At 36.8% G+C, this 24,966-nt stretch overlaps 1 protein-coding gene across 11 annotated transcripts in view; it reads left to right on the top strand.

Moving 5' to 3' along the window:
* The window catches only part of TBC1D19 (TBC1 domain family member 19), a 104,212-nt gene that overhangs the window by 70,138 nt on the left and 9,108 nt on the right, over positions 1-24,966 (top strand). For all 11 annotated transcript variants that reach the window (XM_039848757.1, XM_039848756.1, XM_039848762.1 and 8 more), the window contains 5 exons: positions 263-307; positions 13,488-13,520; positions 15,667-15,776; positions 18,605-18,696; positions 23,592-23,707. In XM_039848757.1, the coding sequence (XP_039704691.1) occupies positions 263-307; positions 13,488-13,520; positions 15,667-15,776; positions 18,605-18,696; positions 23,592-23,707 (396 nt within the window). The remainder of the gene's footprint in view (positions 1-262; positions 308-13,487; positions 13,521-15,666; positions 15,777-18,604; positions 18,697-23,591; positions 23,708-24,966) is intronic.

Here is a 24,966-nt window from a genome sequence, read left to right as displayed (position 1 = left end):
GAAAGCATTTGTTTTTTTTAATTACTTTATGTCACTTACTTTGTCCTTTAGTTTATATTATTGACTTTAATTGATGGAAGAATTTAATATCAAAAAAAGTGTGCATATTTTCAAATTAATTCCATATCATAAAGTAAAATGAGATTTTACTATTGTCGTTTTTAAAATTTCATTATCAGTACCTTCACAAAACCAGTTAATTTTTAAAATTTTGTTTCTTTTATTTAATCATGCTGAAACCCTCTATGGCTTTCTCTTATAGGAAAACTAGGAATTGAAGAATATGCTGTCTTTTATCCACCGAATGGTAAGAGTAATGCTATTGCTTCCTCTAGTGGGAAATAGGAAAATTACAACTTTTATAATAGAAATGACTTATTCTCTATCTTTAAATGTGTAATAATTTATTGTCTAAAATAAACCTTCCATAGAATACCGATTTTAAAGAACTTTTCGATGTTTGTGGTAGGCTTGTGCTAAACTGTACATATCCTCTCTGGTTTTCCTTGAGATCAATAGTAATATTTGTGAGAACACTAAGTAGACATGTGTCCAAGTCCAGGGCACTTAGTTTTCTGGTCCACCCAGGATCTTCCTTTTGGCCTTTTTAGAGCAGTGCTCTAATGAGTGGATTGCCTTCTGTTACAATTTGTTGTTCTAATAATTTGACAACTGTAGTATTTATGAAATAAAAAGATGATGAAGAAATATATCACCAAAGTAATCTATTTTCATTATGCAAAGTGATCAGATGTATAATGAGCTTATTAAATATTGAATATTCCTTTGAGATTATTAGATACTTTTAAGATGTGCTTCTTGGGAAGCAATGTATAGCAGTCCTTAGATAATATTAAGTTGCATCCTGAAGAAGTTCTTTTACTCCAGCAGAGTTAAGAACATGGGCTTTGTAATCCAGCAGTCCTGGGTTCAGATCCCAGTTCTGCCAGCTCACCCTATGACCTTGGGTAAGTTATATGACTTTGCTGAACTTCAGATTTGTCATCTATAGCATATGGATAATAAATTAAACGAGATACAGTGTATAAAACAGCACAGTACCTGGTGTGAAGTGAGCAAAAAGGTTAGGAACTGCTGATCTATAGCATATGGATAATAGATTAAGTGGGATACAATGCATAAAACAGCACAGTATGTAATGTGTCATGAGTGCTCAAAAAATGCAGCCGTAACAAGTGTGTTTAGCTTCTTTGTTGACCACTCCATCTAAAACTCAATGTGGACTTTCAGGGCGCTCTCCCCTCCTTGCCCCTGCCAGCGTGGCATCCCAGGTTCTCTCGCAGGCCATCCTCCTGGCTCTGCTGCTCTTCTTTCCACACATTTTCCTGGGACTTTTTAGCTTCACTCTTGACTCTCTTTATTATTTAATCTAAAATTTACATCTTCGATTCTGACCTCTATAATAATCAACTCAAACTTAACATGTCTCAACCTGAACTCATTAATTCATCTTCTTATGCCCACTAGTCAAAAGAGAAAAACAAAAACAAAATTAAATTTCAAAACAAAACAAAAAACTGTGCTATTTCTCTCTCAGTTAATTATACTCTCAGCTAACCAGTGATTCGAGGTCTAAAACCTGGCAGTCGTCCTTGACTCCTCTCAGTCTTAGACCACCCTCATCTAAGAATGCACCAGAACCGTCCAATTTTATCTTCAAAATACGGGCAGGACCTCTCTCTTCCTCACCGTACCTGCTGCCTTGTCCTCGTTAAGGCTTTACTATCTCTACCTTGTTCATTGCAACAGACACCTAACTGGTCTCTCCTCTTCTAGTCTTTTCTACTTTTGCTCTGTCTTTCGAAATGCTGTCTGAGTGATGAATTTAAAAAGAAAATATGAAAATGGTCATTTTTCTTCTTAAAGCTTTCTTATTGGCCCCCATCTTTACAAGTAATGGCCAAGCCTTTCGGCACAGCACATGAGGACATCTCTTGACTCTGGCCTCTATTCAGCCTCACTCCTGGCTTCACTGATGTTTCACCATTTCCCATCTCACTTTTTTTTTTTTTAAATCACATCAAACTGTTAATTGCATACTGCACACCTGTAGCCTTTACACACACACACACACACACGGCCCTACTTATTCTCACTAAAGCGTTATGCTGCTTCCTACCTCGTTACCTCTCCGTTTTCATGCTTCGAATAGCCCATGCGCCCTTTCCTCAGCTGGCCGTCAGGGCTCACTTCGGCACTGCCGGAAGCAGGAAGCTTTGCCTCCTTCCCCAGGTTCCTTAAGGGCCCTTTCTCTGGACTCTCACAGTGCCCAGTATGAAAGTCTTTGGTATCTTTTAGTGTATTCCCTTAACATTGTTTTTGCTTTATTTCCCCCTCCAGATTGCAAGTTTCTGGACCATGTCATTCGTTTTTGTTCCCCCAGTATCTACCTATAGTGGGAGTTTAAGGAGTATTTATTTGAACTACTTAGAAACTTTTTAATTTTAACATTTACATATAACCTTAGTTATATCTATCACCTTACAAAACTAATTTAATATTCAGATCACTTTTTATATTATCTATGAGTCAGGAAATAAGAAAAAATAAAATAGCTCTGATGAGCCAGAAGAGATGTCTGTGGAGTCAAGTTCCTTCTCTCTATTCACAGGGGAGCTTTTCCACTTTAATTTAAACCACATGCTAGCTTTTACTAATGCACATGTCTAGCAAACTTGGTTTATTAGTTCTTATTCCTTCTGTAAAACTAGAAGCATGGAAAGAGGCTGATAGAGATAAGAAAATGACGAACAGTAGAAGACCTACAAAGAAAAATAGAAAAACTATAAAACGGCATACAAGAGCACTCCATCAAGTCAGTCCAGGGCTATTTTATGTAAAAGCTAGTAACCCCATGTCTTTAAAAAGCTATCGCTGGGTTGTAACATATTATAATAATTTAAGACTTTTATGAACATAAGGCACCAAGAAAAAATATTGCTATAATAATAATAGTAATAGTAGTTTCAACAGCAGCAGTTAACATTTTCCAAGCAATACTGTGTACCATGCAACGTTCTAAGTACATTACATGTATCAATTCATTTGATCCTTACAAGAACCTTTCAAGGCAGGTACTAATATTTTCCCTGTTTATAGATAAAGATGCCGAGGCAGGGTGTTAACTTGCCCAGTTGGTGAGTGGCAAAGCCAGGCTCTAAACCCAAGCCCTTTGACATCAGAAGCAATATTCTTAATCACCAGGCCCTACTGCCTCAGAAAATGTTACTGAGTTCGCTATAGTGTCTTTTAAAAGAAATGAAAGTGCTTAACATATTGGAAAAGTAAAGGATTATATATAATAGGTTCTAGAAAGATTTTCATCGAGAATAAAAATAGTTCATGTTAATAGAGTAAATCCACACTGGTTCATAAACTTAATTTTCAGAAACATTTCTTCCTTCCAGTTATTTTGGAACCTTACCAGAATCAGGGAGGACTCGCTTCTTTGGGCAATAAGTCCGAAGCTGCAGAACAAGATGAGACAAAGACCTGTTGGTCTGCTGTCTTTTTATTTTTCACTCAAGGCGACATTTTTATATTACCCACCCAAGATTTTCAACCACGGCCACAGATAGGGTTACTTTGAAATCTCAGGGATACCTCTACCACCAGCACTGCCCAGCTGGACTCAGGCCCGCACAGGGGTTTGCGTGCAGCTCACCGACACACTCTGTCCCCGACGAGGGGGCAGCGGTTGCCGGCTTACCCGCCCACCTGTGAGCCCCTCTCTGCCAGCGGAAACGACAGGCCATAGTGGTATCAGAGGTGACCTTCTTGCCTAGTCTGAGGCCTTGTCAGCGGACAGATTTTTCTCTAGTAGATCCATTAAACAGCTGATGAGCAAAATTTTTGATCCAAAGGAGACTCCCACAGAATTTTATTAGCTTTTCTTGTTTTTATTCTTTGTTCAACATGTACAACTTGTCTTTGTTTATTCATTTAATAAATTCTTATTTAGCCCTGCTCTGGCTCCCCCTTGTGGGTGGGCGAGCCACAGTAGAAGTGCCTGCTGCTAAGGAGCTGACATGTTAGTGAGGGAGACATAACAATGAACGAGTAAATAAATAGCTAATGAAAATAATTTCAGAGAGTGATAAAGTGAACAATGAAAGGGAACAACTTGATTATAAATAGGGGGGTGGGGGAGGACACAGATGTTTAGTTAAGGTGGTCATGTAAGCTCTAAGGGAACAATGACTTTAATAGTTTTGATGAGCAGCATACCTAGCACCTAGAATCATGTATGGCGTACAGTCGCTGGTCAGTAAACATTGTTAAATGAATGAGGGAATGAATGAGGGAATTAATATAGAAGAATACAGAGGAGCAAGAATAGAAGCAAGGAGACAAGACTTTTTTTCTGACTGAGACTTAAACATCATAATTTGCTAATTATGTATCCTATAAAAGATGCATTTGTATCCTATAAGAGAAAATAATTAATTGTCAGTGAACATTAGGTAGAGGAAAATTAGGGCTCTCGAGCATTGGTTCTCAACCAGGGACAGTTCCACCCCAGCCCTTCAACCCCCAGAAAGCATTTGGCAATGCCAAAGATGCTTTGATTATCACCGCTGGGGGTGGGTGGGGTAGGGTGGGGTGGGGAGATGGGTACTGCTGGTATTTCATGAATGCTGCTAAACACCCTAGTGCAGCAAGGATTGGGAAAGGCTCTTGGAAGAAATAATGAAAGTAGGTCATTTTAAATCTACTTGTAAGCATCAAGTTGATAAATAACAATGTACCTTGTCATCGATATTAATTAAATAAATTTAAAACATTTTATAATCCAAAATTCATTTGATGTGTAACTTTAGACATAAATTAAAAACCTAATTAAAATTTTATTAAAGTATGAGTTTTAGATTGATATTTAAATATTAATATGTTCTGGTGTTTTGCAAAATTTTAGCTGCCAAAATAAAGTTACAAAGTCACATTCTAAAGTTTTAATTCAGAAAGATAATGGAAATAGGTAGAAAACAATTTAACCATTGTCCTAATCCCTACTCTTCCTGACCTGTAGGCTACATGTGGAATGAGAATAAACAGAGGAAGTGATTATTTCAACAAACGAATTAAATAAATAGTACTAAGTAATCTCAAATGAAAGAGTGTAAAAATTTGCTTTCAACTAGAGCGATATTAAAGTGAATCAGATGTGAGTGTTATGGTACAACTATAAATGCTAAGTATTAATAGAGACGGTGAGGAAATGAAGGGGAAATATTTAGTTAGTGCAAAGCATGTTAATATTGGGGATATTTTCTGAGTCATATTTACTATTTATATCTCATCTAGTTCAAGTTTTATTTTTGTTGCCAATATTTACCATTCTGAGCTATGTCGAAGGCACACTAAATCATTATAGAGTTATTCCTATTGAACAGAGTAGGCAATTAATATTTTAGACAGTCTTCATATCAATAAAGGAAGGCTTGTTTCTTAATTACTCATAGCAGACCCGTAGAACTCTAAGGCCAGATAGGAGATGGTGTCGCAAGCATCCTGATAGCCGCCAGAAGTAACACACTCTTGGATGATGGCCAAGCGAATGAAACTCAACCCTTGAAAGACTGAAGTGATTAGAGCCAAAGAAAAGATTTTGAAAAACTGCCCAAGAACATAACAGCCTCTGAGATCAAAGAAATGCTCTAGGTGGTATGTGCCCTACAGCGTTAATGGATTCCTCAGTGCTTCTTATGCCTTCTACTTTTGTTTGCCAGAATCTGACTTGCCCTTCAACAGAGTGGACTGTGTACCCTTTTGGGGGGTTGTAAGCCCTGGCTAATCTTGATTAAGCTGAAGTGAATCCTTATTTAATACTGACAAAAAAAATTTCCTTAGATTTAAGCTGATACTGAAATGTGGTACCCTCTCTCTGAGAGCATAAAATAGCTACGGTTATTGAACATCTGCTGCGTACTAAGTACTACGCTGCTGCACTTTAAATGCATTAACTCATTGGTATGTGGTACAACTCAATAAAGTTGGGTCTTATTTATTGCCATTTTCAGAAATGAAAATAGAACTCAGAGTGTCACACAGAATTTGAATTCTTGTCTGTATGACTTCGTTGGCCATTTATAATTCAACACCGGGTTATTGAGCACCTTCTGTCCTATATGTTAATTACTCATTCATAAATTAATCTTATACTCTAATATTTTATTTATAAGCCTTGATTTTATATATATATATATATATATATATATATATATATATATATATATATATATATATAAAATTGCTCAAATTTCCATCATTAACCACATATATTGAGCATCTTACTTGTAGAATGCTAGTGCTGGATGCTGAAGATAACACACAGTATGAATTATGGCCTTTGCCTCATATAGCTTATAACCTAGCTGCCTATAGAACAGTTATAGATTTCAGAACTTGGAAATATAATGAAAGTGTGGTTAACCATGAATCACCTTAATGCATGCATCCCTTTTTGTTGCTTGACGGTTCACTAATTCATTCACTGTAAGCTTCCTAATTAAAAGTGCCTTGTCCTGACAAAGGTGTTCCTACACTTAGCAGAGCCTTAAAAAATATTTGTAGAACATGAAAATATAATAGTAAGGTCTTCATTTCTGACTACCTTAACCTGCTTGTACAAATGTTTCTGCAGTAGCTTCATAGCAGAAGGAAAAAGTGTTTTTGCAGTAAGAATATAGGGGTTTTATATAATAGCAATCTGCTCTGAGAATTAATATTTTAGAAAGATATAATATATATGTATATTTCTGTAAGGCATCAAAATATGCCTTCTAAGTATTAACCTATTTTCCTTCTCTTGTTTTTTTTTTTTCACATGTCAACATGAGTATTGTAGAAAGTTAGAAAAGACAGATTTTTAAATTGTTTGTTAAAAGTTCGTAATCATTAAAGAAAATAAAATGAAGCAGCAGAGAAGAAGGAAGGTAGGAAAAGATGGATGTTTATAGTTAGAGATTTAATGAGAGAGAGAGAGAGACTTTGAAGGAGAAATACGGATTCGGAGCCTTCCTTCTATGTGCTCCATGGAACTAGAGTTGGTGGTGCTAGTGTCATTAGGAATACTGACTTTTAATATGAAGCTAATCTGGTTATGAATTTTTTTTCAGTTTCTAGAAAGCAAAAGACCCTTAAGTTGGTTAAGAATCTTACTACTGGAAGATTTTTATATGTCCAATTTTCTTCAGATCTTACAATTTCTTCTACATTTATTCTAGACACAATTGTTAAATATCAAATTATAGAGTTAGATGAATTTCAGAGACAATTTTAGTCCCTTTGCAGGACAAGCAGTTGCTGAACCTCGATGACTTTCCTGAGGTTAACCAGCTGGTTTGTGGTAAGCCCACCATGGAACCCTGATCTCCTGACTAGATCCCAATACTTCTCTCGCTGATTCTCTATTCATCATTTATTCATCCATCCACCCATCCATTTATTCAGCAAATGTGTATTCATCATCAACTTTGTTCATGACATCTTGAAATGCATACAAAGATGGATAGGACATGCTTCCTGTCCTCTGGAGCAGTCTGTTAAACAGGCAATTATAACACAAAATATAATGAAATTATAGTGATGGAAATATGAACAAAGTACCAATTAAATTAAGCATTTGATTAAGATTAAGAGATCAGGATATGTTTCTCTGCGATTGTACCTGACCTTTGTAAGATTTTGATAGGCTGAGTAGAAAACAAAAAAGCATTTTAGGATACAGAATTATGAAGTTCAAAGCTACCAGAATAGGAGAGTGCATGGTGACTTCTGGTGATGATAAATAAGCTAGCGTAGCTGTACCACAGTGGGTATCAAGTCAGGACGGTGTGACAAAAGGGAGGCAGACGGGGTGGGCAAAATGGGTGAAGGGGATCAAGAGGTACTAACTTCTAGTTATAAAATAAGTCATAGGGATGTGATGTGCAGTATGGGGACTATAGTCAATAATAGTGTATAATTTTCTATGGTGTCAGAGGGTAACTAGACTTACTGTGGCAATCATTTCACAATGTATAAAAATTTCAAATTATTTTGGTCTGTGCCTGAAACTAATACAATATTGTATGCCAATAAAAGGGGGTGGGGGGCAGATGTATCTTATGAATGGGTTGCCATCATGAATGGTTAAGACCAGATCAAAGGTTTTGAATTTGACTCTGTAGACACTTGGCCTATATCACAAGGCTAGAATGTGAGTTCCATAAACACAGAGGAAATATATTCATTTTAATATTTCCAGAGTAGGTTTCTAAACATTGGACAATTGGATAAATAGGAGCTCAGCAGATATTTGGCAGATGGATGAATGGTCACTGGAAATCCTCAGTGGATGTAATGTAGCGGTCTTTTCTATGGTCTCTTCAACATCTTTGGAAGATATCCTGAACTGTTACAAAAGTTGGTCGGAGGGCTGAGAGTTTGGAGGAAGGGATCTCTGTTAGAAGACTCTAGCAGGACCATAGGTAAGAGTTCATCGGAGCCTGAATTCAGGCCGTGGCAGTAAGAAGAGAATGAATGGTTGGGAAATGGTAGAGGTAGATTCTGTAAGGTTTTATATATTCATTCCACAAACATTTTATAAGTACCTATTATATTCTGGGTACTATGCTTATCTCTGGGGATAGAGATAAATAAGGCATAGTTTCTGTACTCAAGGGGTTTATTCTTTTGGGAGAAAGAAAAACAAAATGATTCCAGTACACTATGATTTGAGAAGGAACACATCAGTTTTTAAGTACTGACTTTGTATCAAGTGTTGTGCTAGGCACATTACATGTATCACCTTACTTAATGCTCCCAGCCTCATTGGTATTAGCCCCATTTTACAGGTGAAGGCAGGTCTCTTCCTGAACTCTGTATGGCTCAGGGCAGGAGTATAAATCGGGACCCATCTGTCTTAAGTCTAGATATATAAAAGCTATAAATCAGACTAGTAAACTGATAAAGTCTGCTCTGTTTTCTTGTCTTGACAAATATACTTTTATAACAATCTGCAAGGCTAGCTTCAAATTCAGAATTCAGACTCCTCAGCAGTCCCTAGCGTGTGGTATCCCCGCTTCTCACACATGGTTCCACCCAACACCTGGACAGGCTTCATGTATGTGGACCTCCTAGCCTGGGGTCCAAGCTCTGTTCACACCTTCCACGCTTTCACCGCCTCTCCATCAGGAGGGTGGCTGCCCTGGAGAGGCCACGCAGACCCTAGAATCTGGCAGGGAGCCTTTGGGCTGGGAAGTTCAGAGTCTTGGGTACCTGGGTTGTGGTCTGAAAGGAGGGATATGGACTCTGGGTGAGGGGTACAGTCAGAGCAGGGCCTTCACTCCAAGCCTCACTCCCCTTCCTCCCCCTAGGTCTAAGAGCAGAACTCTTAGAGAGAACAGGTTAATGAACTGGCATAAGTGTTCACAGGTAGAAAGTGGTACAGCCAAAATCGTGCAGGAACGTCTAGGCGCCTAGAGGAGAAGGGGTATCTCAATTAGTCAGCTGATAAAAGTACTGAATTGATTGGGGGTAAGGAGTAGGGGGCTGACAGGCAGATCTTTCTAGGAGGAGTGTTGTTTAAAATCTTGAAGGGCTAGGGCTGGGGCAGTGTTGGAGGTGGGAGAGAGTGTGGCCTACAGGACCTTGTCCCAAGCCCCAGAGGCCAACGGAGGGGTGGCAGTCACTTTGGCAGGATTAGAGCTGTGCTTATGGGTTAGGGAAGAGAAATGAAGCTGCTGATGTTAGATGTGGCCTAATCCAGAAGAGTTAGGTACCCTTTGTCCTAAAGGGACAGGAAAGGAACCCGGTCACATTTAGGTGTAAGGGCTGAAGGAGAACTAAAAAGCAAAGACGACTCAAAGCTTTCTTCCCTGAAGACTAGAAATAGAAAATCCAGGAGGCGCAGGATACTGGGCTTTTACAGTTTGAATTACGGGTTAATAATGAGATACTGGTGGAAGGAGAGAGAAAACAAGTGTGACAGAGTCTAGGGAAGTAGCCATAAAGAGTGGGCTGAAGAGAGAACTAGCCAAAAACACAACACAACAAAAACCAAGAACTGAGCAGCAGAAGTTTCTGAGAGGCAGGAAGCCTGATCTGCATAGTGTCATCAGTACCTGCTAGGCTCAAGTTTGAGAAGGAACTTCAGTTGCTGTGGGGCCAGGAGATCCCCGTATTTAGCAACCAGAAGTTAGGGTCATAGGGGTAGAAACCAGCTTTTAAGGAGTTGAGGATATATAATGAAGAAGTAAAGAAAGTTAATTTAAATAATTTTCAAAAAATTAAGCTTGGCTTCAAGGAAAGGAGAGAGATTAGAGATTTGTTTAATGGGAAAGTAGGATTCGGGGAAGAAAATGAACTTTTAATAATGTCGTTGCTGTTGCTGTTGAGGGTATTTATAATAAGCTATCACATCCTTGGTGAACGGGCGCAGTGGAATAGGAGAGACCGAAGACACGAGAACTGTCATAGGACCGAACCACCCCGGCCCCTGCTCCTCCGTTAGTAGGGGTGGGGAGCAGATGCCGCCACTCTCCGCCTCAAGACCAGCTGACCTCAGAGAGCTTATCCCTGTTTATGGCCATCACCATGCGACACCCAGGGCTTCCAGGCCCCCTCGTCCACTGCCTCTCACCTCCATAGCTCCAGGGGCTCTTTCCTCAGTAAGGCCTTTTCCTTTCTATCCCTCTTCCCTCGATTATTTCTCTTCATAGCACTTACCGCCATCTGACATGTATTCACTGATTTTATCATAATGTTTCTGTTCCTAGCAAAAAGTAAGTTCCAGTTATTAGAACCGTGTCTAGCACATACTAGATAGAGGTTCAAGACGTATTTGTTAAGTAATGCGCATAAAGGGGGAGGGAGGGAGGGTTGGCAGAGCAGGATTCCAGAGCACAGGTCGGCAGGCTTCTTCTGTAAAGAGCCAGATGATAAATTTCTTAAATTTTGCTGGCCACAGTCTCTGTCATATATTCTTCTTTGTTGTTTATTAAAATAATCCTTTAAAAATATGAAGCCACTCTTAACTCACAAGCCACACAAAAACAAGTCACAGACCTGACTAGTTTGTCAGCTGCCGTGAACGTCAAGGAAATAGGATTAAGAGCACGGGTGAAGACGGTAGCTCTGGCGGGGGGAAGGGGAAAGAAGAAAAGGAAAAAGAAGAAACATCTTTCTCTGAACACTTCCCTAAAGGGAAGTGAGAAAACAGCTGATGTATGTGAAGGATACTTGGGGTGAAGAACAGACCATGAGGGAGTTCACATCAGCAGCAGCCGCTCCGACCCGAGGAGGAGAGGAGTTCTGTAACTGCGTGTCAAACACGTGAAGAGCGGGGAGGGAGGCTAATCGAACAGAGACGAGCACAAAGGCTGATGAGCAACACAGGCTGCAGCCAGAGGTGGACAACGCGAATCTGGCGTGTTCAGGTGGACCGGGGAGACGGAAGAGGTAGCTCCTGAGAAACCTGTGAAACCTCACAGTGAGGCTGCATGACAGCCCCTGGCACACTCGTTCAGAGCAGTCGTGGATTCTCCTCATGCTCTTTTGGATAAAAATTACTTCTGGATACAATAAAGAAACATGAACTGATTTGTGAATGATAACATCTTAATTAAAAGTTAATTAACTTTTATTAAGGCCCATGCTATTTATTTATTAATAGATAAGCTAGAATCATTATCTCATTTAATCATATTATATTAAGTTCTAGCATTATCTCTGATTCACAGATGAAGAAATTAAGCTTAGAGAAGTTAAGGAACTTACCCAAAGGCACAAAGTTCTTAAGTGGCAGAGCTGGATGAGCCCAATCAAGTGTGTCTGACACCCGGTCTGTGCTCGTAACTGGACAATCCGGTGCTGATGAATGAACTACTATCAGTGCGGAAGTCCTGTCCTCACTCTGTCTTGTTCGGCATTTTTATTATGCTTCAGATGAGGATGTAGATAGTGGACTTATCAAATTTTTCAGTAATGTGGAACCAGGAAAAGCAGGGAATGCATTAGATAACATAATGAGAATCCAGAATGATCTCAAACTGGAATGGTTCACCAAAGAAGAATAGAATAAGGAATGTAATGGAGATATGAATGTGTAATCATTTACTTAGGTCACAAACAACTACACAGATGCACTGTGTCTTAGCCGTGTGCTGTGCTCAGAGGTTTTAGCCCCTCGCTTTAAGGACTGTGGTGAACGGCAGCTTGTCCAGAAGACACGAGAGTAAGGAAGCGCTTCAGGACCACTTTACCTGAGGAGCCATGAAAGAAACTCATCAAGTCTTCTCTAAACAAAAAATAATTTTTTTAAAAAAAGAAAGAAACTCATAAAGTCTTAGAGCAAAACAAAAGAATTAAAAACCCGGAGGTGATGGGGGTGGGGGAGAGAACAGTGTCCTCAAACATTTTGAAAGTTTTCGGAGACGACGAGTTAGACTTGTTCTGTGTAACCTTTGCGGTCAGTACTAGGAGTAATAAGTGAGGTTACAGGGAGGCAGAGTTGGATTCAGTATGAAAAATAACTCCTCCCGAATTAATCCTGTTCAAAATTGTAATTGCTTCCGTTGGAAATTAACGCATCCCCTATTGTTGGACGTGCTTTAAATAGAGACTGAACAATCATTTATTAGAACTTACTCTAGATGACTTCTATAGGCCCTGCCAACACTAAGAGTTTTTTTCTTCTGAACATGTCAGATGAATAAAGCATTTCTGTACTATTTTTCAAAAGAGTAGAGTAAACTTCTCAGCTTTCTTCTGTGCTGTGTTTGCACCCTGATTCGGTGCAATGCTAGATACACAGTGTGTGTATATTGCAGAACTTCTGTTTTGAGCCTAAACTGAACAAATTCTGATTTTTCACTTATAATGTGACAAAATGTTTAGCACACCAAGTTAGGCTTCAAGTATTTCTTTGAAATGGATGTTTAATTTCCTTGTTTAATATTCTTGCCAAAAATTATACTGAATTTATACCATATTCCTGCCAATTTTTTTTCTAAACCACATTCTATGATATAATTTTTGGTAAGTTTATAAAGGAATACATCTATACAAAAGGACCTTAAAATGCTCGCTTATCTTTTAACAGATTGGATTCTAACATACAGGATGAAGTTGTTTCAGGGAGGACATAATTTATTGACTTTCTGATATCATTATAATTAGTTCTTAAACTTGGCTCTGTGATCTACCTTACTCTGTTTTTGCCCTGTAACTTATATCCAAAGTTTTAATTTTTCAACATCAATAGAAAGTTATCTGGATACATATTGAAAACCTTTAGTTTGCTTTTCTAAAGGTATCAAAAAGCCTGCCTTGTTAGTTATCATCACTAAATTGTTCTGACACTCATGAGCAAAGTTGAAACAAAAATAGGAAAACTTTCTATTTTCAGTTTTAATCCTCTAAAATTTACCTAATAATTCAATGGGTATACTAATTGAAAAGAAATACTTTTTCTATTTTTTTAGGTGTAATCCCTTTTCATGGATTTTCAATGTATGGTAAGTTGGTCTCTAAAATATTTACTATTGTATTCTACTTTAGAAAATTAAACTTGAAGATCACACTTAATATCACATCACCCACACACTTAACAATTTATGTGGACATTTTTAAACACTGAGTTTAGTATTCGTTTATATGTCCAGTGGGGGAAAAAATTTAAAGGGTCATCATAATTGCTCAGATGGTGATTGCTTGACAAATTAGAACTGGAACATACTATGAAATGGTTCTATACCATTTTCTAATCCAATGGAAACTATAGATACATGTTAATATTTATTTCAAATAGGTGTAAAGTGAGGTTGCTTAAATTCCTGAACTAATTCTCACAAGTCTTCTGAAAAAAAAAAAATAATAGATCAGAAAGAATATGCAGTGAGGGACCACAGGGAGTTTGAGTTCGTGATTTCTCCAGACTGGTGGTATGCACAGCAACAATTACACTGAAGCATCTGGTCATCCTGAGAGACACATGGAAGACACATGTGCAGGCTTGAGAGCCCTGAGTGCCGAAGGGGTTCAGAACAGGCTTCCTCAAGACATGCCACTTGGCGTGACGATTATTTTGAGCTAAAGGCAATTGAGACCCCGTGGGCTCGAAAGAAACTTTTATCTCTCCCCGAAAGAATTTAAATTGGGGCCTTGACTATAAGAGTTATTACCAGAAAAAAATTTGATGACCTATCTGTATGTCAGGGTAAACATCTATTTACTGAACACGTGCTCTCCTTACCATCCTGTGAATTATGCCCTGCCGCTCTGAAGCCTTGGGCTTCACTGGTCTCATTTCTTAGCTCATTTTACCTTTCCGCCTCTGAACCACTCATGCTTGCGGAGTCTCTGACTCTCTCATGTATGTAAGGTCCTGTATATATGAAATTAAATTTGATTTTCTCCTGTTAATATGTCTCATGCTGGTTTGATTATTAGACCCTCGAAAGAACCTTTATAGGGTAGAGGAAAATTCTTTCTCCTTAACAGTGCCTTTCTTGCCTCTTGTATCATCAAATGAAGAATGCGAGAACCTTAACAAAGATTAGCAGAGAAAGAATGCTCTATTCAATACCACTTAATTTAAAATTTTCCTGCATTACGTATGAACTTATTGAAGGTTGTTGTCCCCGCTATTGCTCCCCCCCAACTTTTGTGCTAAACAGAAACACTTTAATGTTTTACTTTTATAAAAAGAATCAGCAATAAATTAATACTTCTCGTTGTAAAAAGCCCCTCAGTGTCCAACATCATACAGTCGTGGTGAATGATATAATAAAAAAAAAAAAAAAACCTTTTAAAACTGGCATACAACGAAAAGGGTTCAAAGTATCTAGTACTTTGCGCTTTGTTCTCCTCAATGGTGTCGATCAAGCTGACTAGATGCTTTAGCGCAGTCATCGCAGTGCATACCACTAGTCTGGGGGGGTCATGAAGTGTAGGGCTCCCTGCTTTCTTTTCTTGCACAACCAAAATTTCATAACAGAATATGTGATGTTATTGTGACCTTTCAGCCTATTTATCTCTTATAAATATGTGAATTTAAAATAGAAAACCTAAAAAGGTTAAGAATAGATAGTTTTACCTCTAATAATAAAAATGGTAGTAGCCTTTTATCCCATTTTAATAATTCCAACTGCAAGAATTTTTCAAGTAAGTAGTATTTAAAAGATATACTTGAGTGATTTGGGAGACAGTTTAGATCTGCTAACAATGCTCAGAGTACAAAATACGTCAACTCCTGCCTGTTCACATTTCTCGTCATTTCAATAGGCTAAGGGTTATACACCCGAGGGGAAAATGTTCACTAAGGAAATAGATGATGCAAAATGTTTGATAAAGAGTTTATATATACTATTTTAGAAAAATACGTTAAGCATCCACAAAAACTTCAGCAGTAACCCCTTATTTAGAACCGGTAGACTAGAATAATCACAAATCATCCCCAAGGAACTCTAATTAGTTTTAGTGACTGTATTTCTTTCAACATACTTGTCTTTTAAAAATAAATCAGACCTTTTCTCTAATTTAAACTTGTCTGTGAATGAATATTATTACTATCAAACATTGACTTGTTTTTCATGTCTATGAACTTACGTTTAAATCTTAGTAGTCCTGCAGTATCATCAACTAATTTTTTCATTCTTTCAGTTGCACCACTTTGTTTTCTATACCATGAACCGTCCAAACTGTATCAGATATTCCGTGAGATGTACGTGCGTTTTTTCTTCAGACTTCACTCCATCTCTTCTCATCCTTCTGTAAGTTTATAAAAATTGGATCAAATCAGACTCTAACCTGTTCTTTCCAAAGAAAAAGTCTCCTACTCAATTAAATTATAAAGCAGCAAATCTTAATTTGTGACGTCAAGCAACATGTTTCATTAGAAAAATGAAAGAGAAGAAGAAATTTATGTTTAAATATTTTGGCAATAGAGAGAAAAAAGCCCTTTATTGATTGTATTTAAATGATCTTTTATATGTTAAAAGAAAAAACATAGAAATCTCAGTGTTATTCTCTTTGACAAAGATGCCTACCTTCTTTGGACGCTGATTTCCTCATCTATGAAATGAGATTAGTGATAGGTTTCTGCGAGGCTATAGAGAAATCTGCAAGGCACCTGGGTAGTACTTGGCTCCTGGCAGATGTCCAATCAATAAGTGGCTGCTATTTTTATTGTTATTGTTATGATTATCATCATCATCCCTTCTTTGTTAGTGAAAATCAAATATTTATTTTTCACTTATTTTTTAGTATATTTGGCTAATTATAAGTTATCATACTAGATTTTTTCTTTTTGTTTATTCAATAGGTAGCTCCTTTGGCCTCAATATAAAAGTCAAGGAGAAGCATATTGGGAGTTGAACATTTTTATCTGTTTTATTTGGGCTGGTCCTTTATCATATCTTTTTTCCCCCTACGAGCCTAAGTAAAAGCAATGTTTATCTTATTTCAGTTATACGTTTTCCACTTTGGGGCCTTCTGGGGCCCACTTCTAAGTAAGTAGACTGACTCTCCAGAAGAAACTTTAAATTGGAATGTGTCAGGGCTACCAAGCTTCTCCAAAGAGGAGACTCTGTTGTTACCGTTGGAGCCATCGGAGTTCCAGTAACACTCACCTCTAGGTCCTTTTCCCTGCTGAAGAAATGAATTCCAACTGAGTGAATATGAGAAATATTCGTTTGTTAAAAGCATGTTATGAAGTAGAAGACAGGTCAAGCCTAAAACTGGCTAACCACATGGAGATGAGGTTATGTACCCTGGGGTAGAGGAGGTGGAGGGGGTTTTGGTTACAGCCAGGGAAGATAGAGAGCTGTAATATCAGGGATGGGAGAGGTCTGCGTTATATTTAGGGCCGTGATGGGTGGTTACAAAGACATTCTTAGGTGATTGGCAAGTGAGGTCATTTTGATTGATGCCCGCCTTCTATATAACTCTGCCCAGTGTACATGCGCTTACCCAGAATTCAGTCTGTCAGAATTAAATTCATGAACTTCCAGGCATACACATAGTATTTTAGCGAAGCTTAAATTGTAGGCAAATTGGGTAGTACCTTCTGCGCAGGCATCTGTAGCCAGCTAGGATGATGGCCCTCCTGTCCTTTGTCTCTGGGGATGCAGGAGGGATTCTCTAACTACCAATAGAGTGTTCTCTGGGCCGTCTCTAGACTGGGCCCCTATCCTTTGTTCCCCTGTCGCTCATGTCTGACTAGCTACTTAACACTGTCACTGCTGCTAAACTAAGTAGCTGTCCTTTATCTCCCCAGTTTAGTCCTATGCTTTCCAATTCTACCTTCCTCCATCTTCAGTTTTGCTCTCATTCTAGTGAAAACTGGCAAATAACAAAAATCCAGGATGTCACAGATGAATAAATGAAATACCACCAATTACCTTGGGTTACTCTCTCTGAGACAACTTGATTCAGTGTGTATCTTATATTAATATTTAATCTAGAATAATCAGAAATATATGAATAATTCTCATTGTAAAAACCTCATTCTTAGCATCAAATTTCTGATGCTCATATTCTGTACCATTTTATGCTTCAATTGTTTTTGTTTAAGTTTTTTTAACTGGATGCTCAGTACGCACCGTGGCTTTTTCCATGTGCAGAGCACGGAAGCTTGACACCGGGCAATTCTGGATATTCCTCCTCCATCTCCACACTGACCCTGAGTGTCTTTTTTCAGCTCACTGGTTTGGCCAGCCCCGTCTCTGCCCTTCGTCCAGTGGAATAAAGACTTCCAGGCAGTCGTCTCCTTTTCTGACTTGAAGCCAGAATGAATATTTGGAACCATTACAGCCTTTTCTTTTTCTTTAGAAACTCAAAAAGAGGATTAAAATTTCCTTACAAAGATCAAACCTGAGGAATGCTGAGCCACAAGAAAGACTTTATTCAGTCGTCAAGTAATAAACACACTTGAGAAACCATCTGCTTAAATCACTTACTCCTGTACTCTGTAAATAATACCCTTTTATAAAAGTAGATTTCAGTTTAAAAATTATCTTCACATGAAATAAACATTCTTGTTTGATAACTTTCTGGTGCAGATATCAAGCAGTCAGCAGTCAGTCTTTCCCCGTGGATGGATTTCAAAGAAAGAGTGGAAAAAAAGCAGGAAATGCTCTCCCTTATGGGACATATGGAGGGAGAAGGCAGAGGATGTGGCCATAGCACCAGAGAAATACCTGGAAACTGGAATGCATCCAGAAAAAACTAATTTTGCTGGGCCAAAGTGATAATACTTTGGCTTACAAAGTAGCAGCTTTTCTATAAAATGATATTTTCCTTGGACTTTCTGAATATTACATACCAAGTTATGCAGAGAACCTATTGTGTTAAAAAGGAGGCTCTTTAGCATCTCTGTAAGAATATGTTTCCATAAAGAGGGGTAAAATATATCTTCAAACACAAGTTGGAGATCATTAGTGCATTTCCTGTTTTTGACTCTTAAACAATATAAAAAATACTTATTTTGAAAAAATATTTATGTTGATAATCTTTCTCACTTCCATTTGAATAATTTATCAACAGTTACATTTTAAAAACTAAAATATGTATCTCTCTTGTGATTTATTATTGTACCCAGGGTATTGTGTCACTCTGTTTGCTGTTTGAAACTCTTCTTCAAACTTATCTCCCCCAACTCTTTTATCATCTACGAGAAATTGGGGCTCAACCGTGAGTATTTTTCTCTCCTAATTGAAGAATAGATTGTTTGACATCAGAAGGCTTTTTCATCATTGTAAAGCACTTGCAAAGATGCAATAATTTTTCAGATAAATTAAACTAACAATTTCTCTAATAAAACAATTATTAAGTAGCAAACTGTTACTCTACATTGTGCCAAAAATTCTTGGAAGGATTATTTGCCCAGGTTTTTGTGCATGGTTATAAGAACCACCAAAATGAACTAATTTTTATACATAATGAAAGGCATTGACCAAAACTAAGACAAAAATTATGGAAACAAATACTACCTGAGAGACATAATAATACTGAAATTAAGTCAGTTCAGGTTAAATATATCAGAGAACAACTTATAAAAGCTTTATAGGTTAAAGTTTGCTGTCTTTTGTTAAAGGAAACTAGATCAGTTAACTACCAGTGGTTGTACATCGATTCTTCCTTTCAAAAATTTGAATATGTGTTCATCTATCTCAGTGTGAGTTATTGGTACGTAGACAGGGAACTCTGGACTTCAATATCACTGGTTCTCTTCTCTCTTCTTTTTTTTAACTTACATACAATGTCTAAGGCAACGGAAATTTCCAAATGATTTATTGAATGATTTATCAAAAATGATTTATCATGTTTTGTTACTATCTTCTGTGCAACCATTTTCTCCCATTGAGGAGAACATATTTGAAAAGAGTATTAACTCTTTGAGACCATAAAAGGAATTAATAGGAAATGGAACAGTTTAATATTTGTCTTCTCCGTACTTGAATCCACATCACATGGATGGATGAGTGGGTGGGTTTAACAGACAGACCCAGATTCAAATTCTCTCTCTACCAAATTGTATAAACCTGATACAATTTAATTTATCTAAAGAGCCTCAATTTCTCTCTTTAAATCAAGATAATTTAATTTCCTCGTATTTAAAATCAAGAGAATTCCTTAAAAAGTGCTTCAAATACATGAAGTAAAAATATGTGTAGCAATAAAAGGAGGAAAAGACAAATTCACAATTACTGTTGGAGACTCTAGCATTTCTTTCTCAATCAATAGAAAAAGTTAAAAGTTAACAAGTATATAGAAGGCTTGAACACTGTCAACAAACTTGATTTTACTGCCATTTATAGGACATTCTGCTTAGCTCTAGCAGAATATAAATTCTTTTCAAGTGCACATGGGATGTTTACCAAGATAGATCATATTCTGGGTCATATAACAAACCTCAACAAATCTAAAAAAAATTGAAATCTTATAAAGCATGTTGTCTAAATGCCACAGAATTAAATTAGAAACCAATAATAGAAAGATATCAGATCTTTCCAAATACTTGGAAATTAAACAAAAACACACTCTGTGTTATCATCCTTGGTCAAAGAGAAAGTCACAAGAGAAATGAAGATACACTTTTAATTGAATGACAATGAAAACACAACATATCAAAATTCGTTGGGTGGATTAAAGCAGTGCTTTGAGGGCAACTGATACTATTACATATTTTAGAAAAGAAGAAAGTTCTCAAATCTGTGGTCTAACCTTCACCTTAAACAAGTAGAAAGAGAAGAGCAAAATAAACCTAAAGCAAGTATAAGGAAGGAAATAATAAATATAAGAGCATAAATCAGTGAAATTTCAAATATAAAAACAGTAGAGAAAGTCAACAAAACCAAAAACTGGCTCTTTCAAAAAAGAATAAAATGAACAAACCTCTAACCAGAATAATAATTTAAAAAAGATAGAAGATACAAACATCAAACTCAGGACTGAGAGAGGTGATGCCATTCTGATTCTATAGATATTAAAAAGCTAATTAAGGATCATTAGGGAATATTATGAATAACTTTATGTCTATAATATGATAACTTAGATAAAATGCATAAAGCGTCAAAGCTTACTCTAGAACTAGATAACCTGAATATTTCTATATCAAAGAAATTATATTTGGAATTAAAAACCTTCCAGCATCATCAGTTTTAATTGACAAAAGCCTTTTAAAAATTGACTTTTAGCTTGACAGTTCAATTTTTATACTTTCTCCTACATAAGAATTTTAATGTTTATCATACGTCATTAAAATAAAGTTGTTCCTTTTAATTATTAAAGTATACAAACAAGTTAAAAAAAATCAGAATTTTAGTTTTTAGCAATAAACTAAGTGTCTTCATCCTAGTAAAGAAAAGTCTGGTTACATTCAAATATTCCTTGCACAATAGTAAAAAAGAGGTCAAATTCCTACAAATTTAAGAAAAAAAGACTCTGGAACTCGACCATACTTTTTCACCCTGATCTTGGACTTCCAGTCTCCAGAACTGTCAGAAATAAGTTTTTGTTGTTTATAATCCACACAGTTTATGGTAATTTGTTATAGCAGAATGAACTAAGGTACCTATAAAAAAAAAGTTCTAAAAAAGATATAAATAATAATCCAACAGTGAAGATAAATTAGACTAAAAAATACTCAATTCAAGAATAGGCAGGAAAAGAGGGAAAAAGGAATAAAGAGAACATGGAGCAAATAAAATACATTTAGCAAGATAGGAGATAATGTCAATTAATATTACTTTAATAATGTCAATTACACTAAGTGTAAATGAAATAAACATGCTAATTAAAAGACAAACTGCCACATGGGGAGACCCAACCGTACTTCTGACAAGAAAGCCACATAAAAAATGAAGACAATGATAATATTTTAAAAGTAAAAGGATAGAAAAATATACACCATGCAAACTGTAATCGAAAGAAAGCTGGAATGGCTATATCAGACATAGTAGATTTATTACTAGGGATAAAGATATTATATATTTACCACCACATTGGAGGGTAGAGTTTTAACATATAAAGTGATTCGTATTTGTGAGGGGGGCACAAACATTCAGTCTAGTGCTGTAATAGTGCCCTGAGGTTTATAATGTACATCTTTAATTAATCACAGTCTACTTTAAGATAAACTCCAGGCCCGGATGGCTTCACTAGCAAATTCTGCCAAACATTTTAGGAAGAAATAATATCAGTCCTTGTTTTCTCTGGCTGCTATCAAGATCTTTGTCTTTAGGTCTCAGAAGTTTGATTTTGTTGTATCTGGGCATGGATTTCTTTGGCTTTATATTCTTTGAGGTTTGCTATACTTCTTGAATCAGTAGGTTTATGTCTTTTGCCAAATTTAGGAAGTTTCGACCATTATTTCATCAATTTTTTTTTTTTTCTGCACCATACTCTTTCTCCTTTTCTTCTAGGATTCCAATGATACAGATATTAAAACTTCTGGTCTTATGTCACAGGTCCCCGAAGCTCTGTTCATTTTATTTTCAGTCCTTTCACTCTGGTTCAGATTAGATACTTTCTATTGATCTATATTCAAATTCACTGCCTCTGTCTTCGGTCATTTTCATTTTGCTGTTGGATCCACCCAACGAGGAAATTTGTTTTTGTTGTTACTGTATCTTCTCAGTTCTAAAATTTCCATTGGTTCTTAATAAAACTCATAGAACTGTGCATGAATAAGGATAAATTTTACTGTACATAAATTATAGCTCACTAAACTTTATTTCTAAGAAACTGATTCTGTGCTGTATATGGGGAGAGCACAGTGTGTGATACTATTGTTCTAATAAGACACTATGAGAGATCCAGCAAAATGAAGCTAGTGGAAGTTAATAATTTAGACTTAAGAGTCCAATGAATTTTAAAAATTTTAAATATCCAGTGGCCAAAGGTTTCTTTGGCATCACTAAACAGATATTGTAAAACTAATCAAAACTAAGTAATATTGTCAATATTACTTTGCATTTGTTCTATTAGAACGATAGTTATCTCATATTGAGGAATTTCTGAAACTTGGGGATCTTTTTCAGTCTTAAGAGAATATGGCACCAACAAAGGCAACCTCTGAGTTCCTTTCTCTTGCTTTAAGAGGATAACCCAAATATTTATCTATATAATAACAATTCCAGCAGAGTTTGGCTAGCACCTCTCAGGGGCAGAAAAATGATGTTTAGATACTAATAGTACAGAAATGTGAGGAACTAGTTTATGTTTTAAGGCATCAAAACCAAAGAGTTCATTTCCTGATTCCAGAGATAAATTGCTATTGTAACACAACCTACTTACAAATAGTGGGATCTTATGCCTCTTAGAATTTTTTTTTTCTTGCGAAATGGAATTCAGTTGAATTTTTCTGATTGATCTTTAAATGAAGGGTTTGATATCGGAAATCTATTTCTAAGGTCCCTTATAGCATTAAAACTATTTTTCTTTGTCTTTAAAAACTCCTCCCTGTTGTTTTATTTTATTCATCCTATGTAGCCATTTGACTGAAATGTAGAAATATAATTTTTTTTAACACCTACAGCACCTGGTCTTCCTAAGTGGTCTCCCATCCAAGTACTAAACAGGCCCGACCCTGCTTAGCTTCCGAGATCAGATGAGATCGGGCGTGTGTAATATAATTTTTTGAATAGGAAAAATATTCAGGTATCAAGCACCCTTTCAAGTATTTTGAATAAAAATTCAAATGATCACAGCTTGCCTGAAACTGTTAAGACTATAAGTTCACCTCAACGATAGCTAATTAGTACACACCCTGAAAAACAAAAGGTAGAAGGGAGTTTTCTAAAGGATGAACTAACTATATAACATAAAGGGGGGCCCAGCAAACGTAAGTCATCCTCTTAATACTCTGAGACCACTAACTTGAGGACTCATGGTTCCTCACCATTGCACTTTTGCACCTTTTAAGAGAGTACTTGAGTTCTAAACGCCCAGATGATTTCTAAGACTCACAGAGGAGTTACCTTAACAAAAGAATTGCTTGGGCTCTTCCAACCTTTTGTAAGATATTGCCTGTTTGTAAGAGAAAAAAAAAACACTGGTAAAATTTATTTTTTCTTTGCTTACAGACTTCGCATATCATTTAAATGGATGGTTCGAGCTTTCTCCGGATACTTAGCTACAGATCAACTCTTGCTTTTGTGGGATAGAATTCTAGGATACAACTCTCTGGAAATTCTTGCTGGTAAGATTAAGTGCTTGTCTGTAAAACTCATGCTGTTTCTATAGTGAAGTCCTTTTCTTTTCTAACATCTGCCGTCTCTAATTAGCGTTTGAGTGTGCAGTTACCTGTCATTTCTAATTCATGAACATTTAATAGATATGACTGCCTTAGAAGACAAGTGCTGAGGTTCTGCTCTCTAGGTATGTCTGTGTAACTGCCCAGCATCAGTCCATTTCTCCTCCTGTCCCCCTTTTAGTCCAGCCAGGGCTTACCAGCTCTCAGCACCTGTGAGGTCTGTGCAACGGAGTGTAGGTGTTCATTCTACTCTGGACTCCTCTGACTGTCTTAGCATTTGTTCTGGGCTCCTTCTCAACTGCCCTATAAAATCCAAACTGACACTCAGCCTTCCTGCACCAATGAAATCTCAGCTCTTCTGGACTTCAGTTTATACTGAATTCAAAACCTTTTCCTTTATGTCTCTAATTCCTGCCATGGTGGCTGAATTTCCCCTTTTAGATATTTTCTAAAACCAAACATATTTCTTGTTTTTTTCAGGAAGCCACATTTTCATCACTTATTTAATAATTAATCAGTTCTTACAACAGATATCACACAAGACAACTGTATGATAACACATGGAGTACGGATTTCTTATTAATTACTTTATTTTTCTTCTCTTGTACAAAGTAGACTCAGTTATTTTTATCACTGGGATTACCAGGAAATTCAAATAAATATTATAAGGTTTTCACAACAATGGATGGAGAGCAAAAAAAAATTGGCAGAGTGCTGGGTCCAACCTTCTCCAGTTGTGTGATATTGAACAAGTTTTTAAACTGTGTTAACCTGTGTTTCCTTACCTTGTATCAGTAGCATTGTAAAGACACTTTTCTGGGATATTGTGGAGATAATGCTTAATTGAAGAAGATCCTTTTCTTATAGAAGATTCTCTGCATACCATTTTAACATACTCTTGAGTGCTGTGAGGTCTAGAGGAATTGGGTGGCATTTGAAAAGGATTATTAAAGTAATAATAAAGTGCTATGAAGATAAATGTCACCCCTGCTGTCATCAAAGGCATCTATCACTTACTAATGTTTTTAACAACTCCTCGTATCCTTCTATCCCAATTGTTTTTAAAGCCCATACGAATATGAGTTAAAGAAGAATGGTTTGCCTTCATCCCTTTTGGATGAAGTGATATACATAATGACAGTGATATATATAATCCAGAGATAGAAGGAGTCCTGGAGGTCATCAGGTATAACTTCTTTTAGGCA

This window comes from Pteropus medius, unplaced genomic scaffold, assembly GCF_902729225.1.
Source record: "Pteropus medius unplaced genomic scaffold, Ma_sr-lr_union100, whole genome shotgun sequence".
Lineage (NCBI taxonomy): Eukaryota > Metazoa > Chordata > Mammalia > Chiroptera > Pteropodidae > Pteropus > Pteropus medius.
The sequence above is the reverse complement of the archived record's forward strand: the minus strand, read 5'-3'. Positions and strand labels throughout refer to the sequence as shown.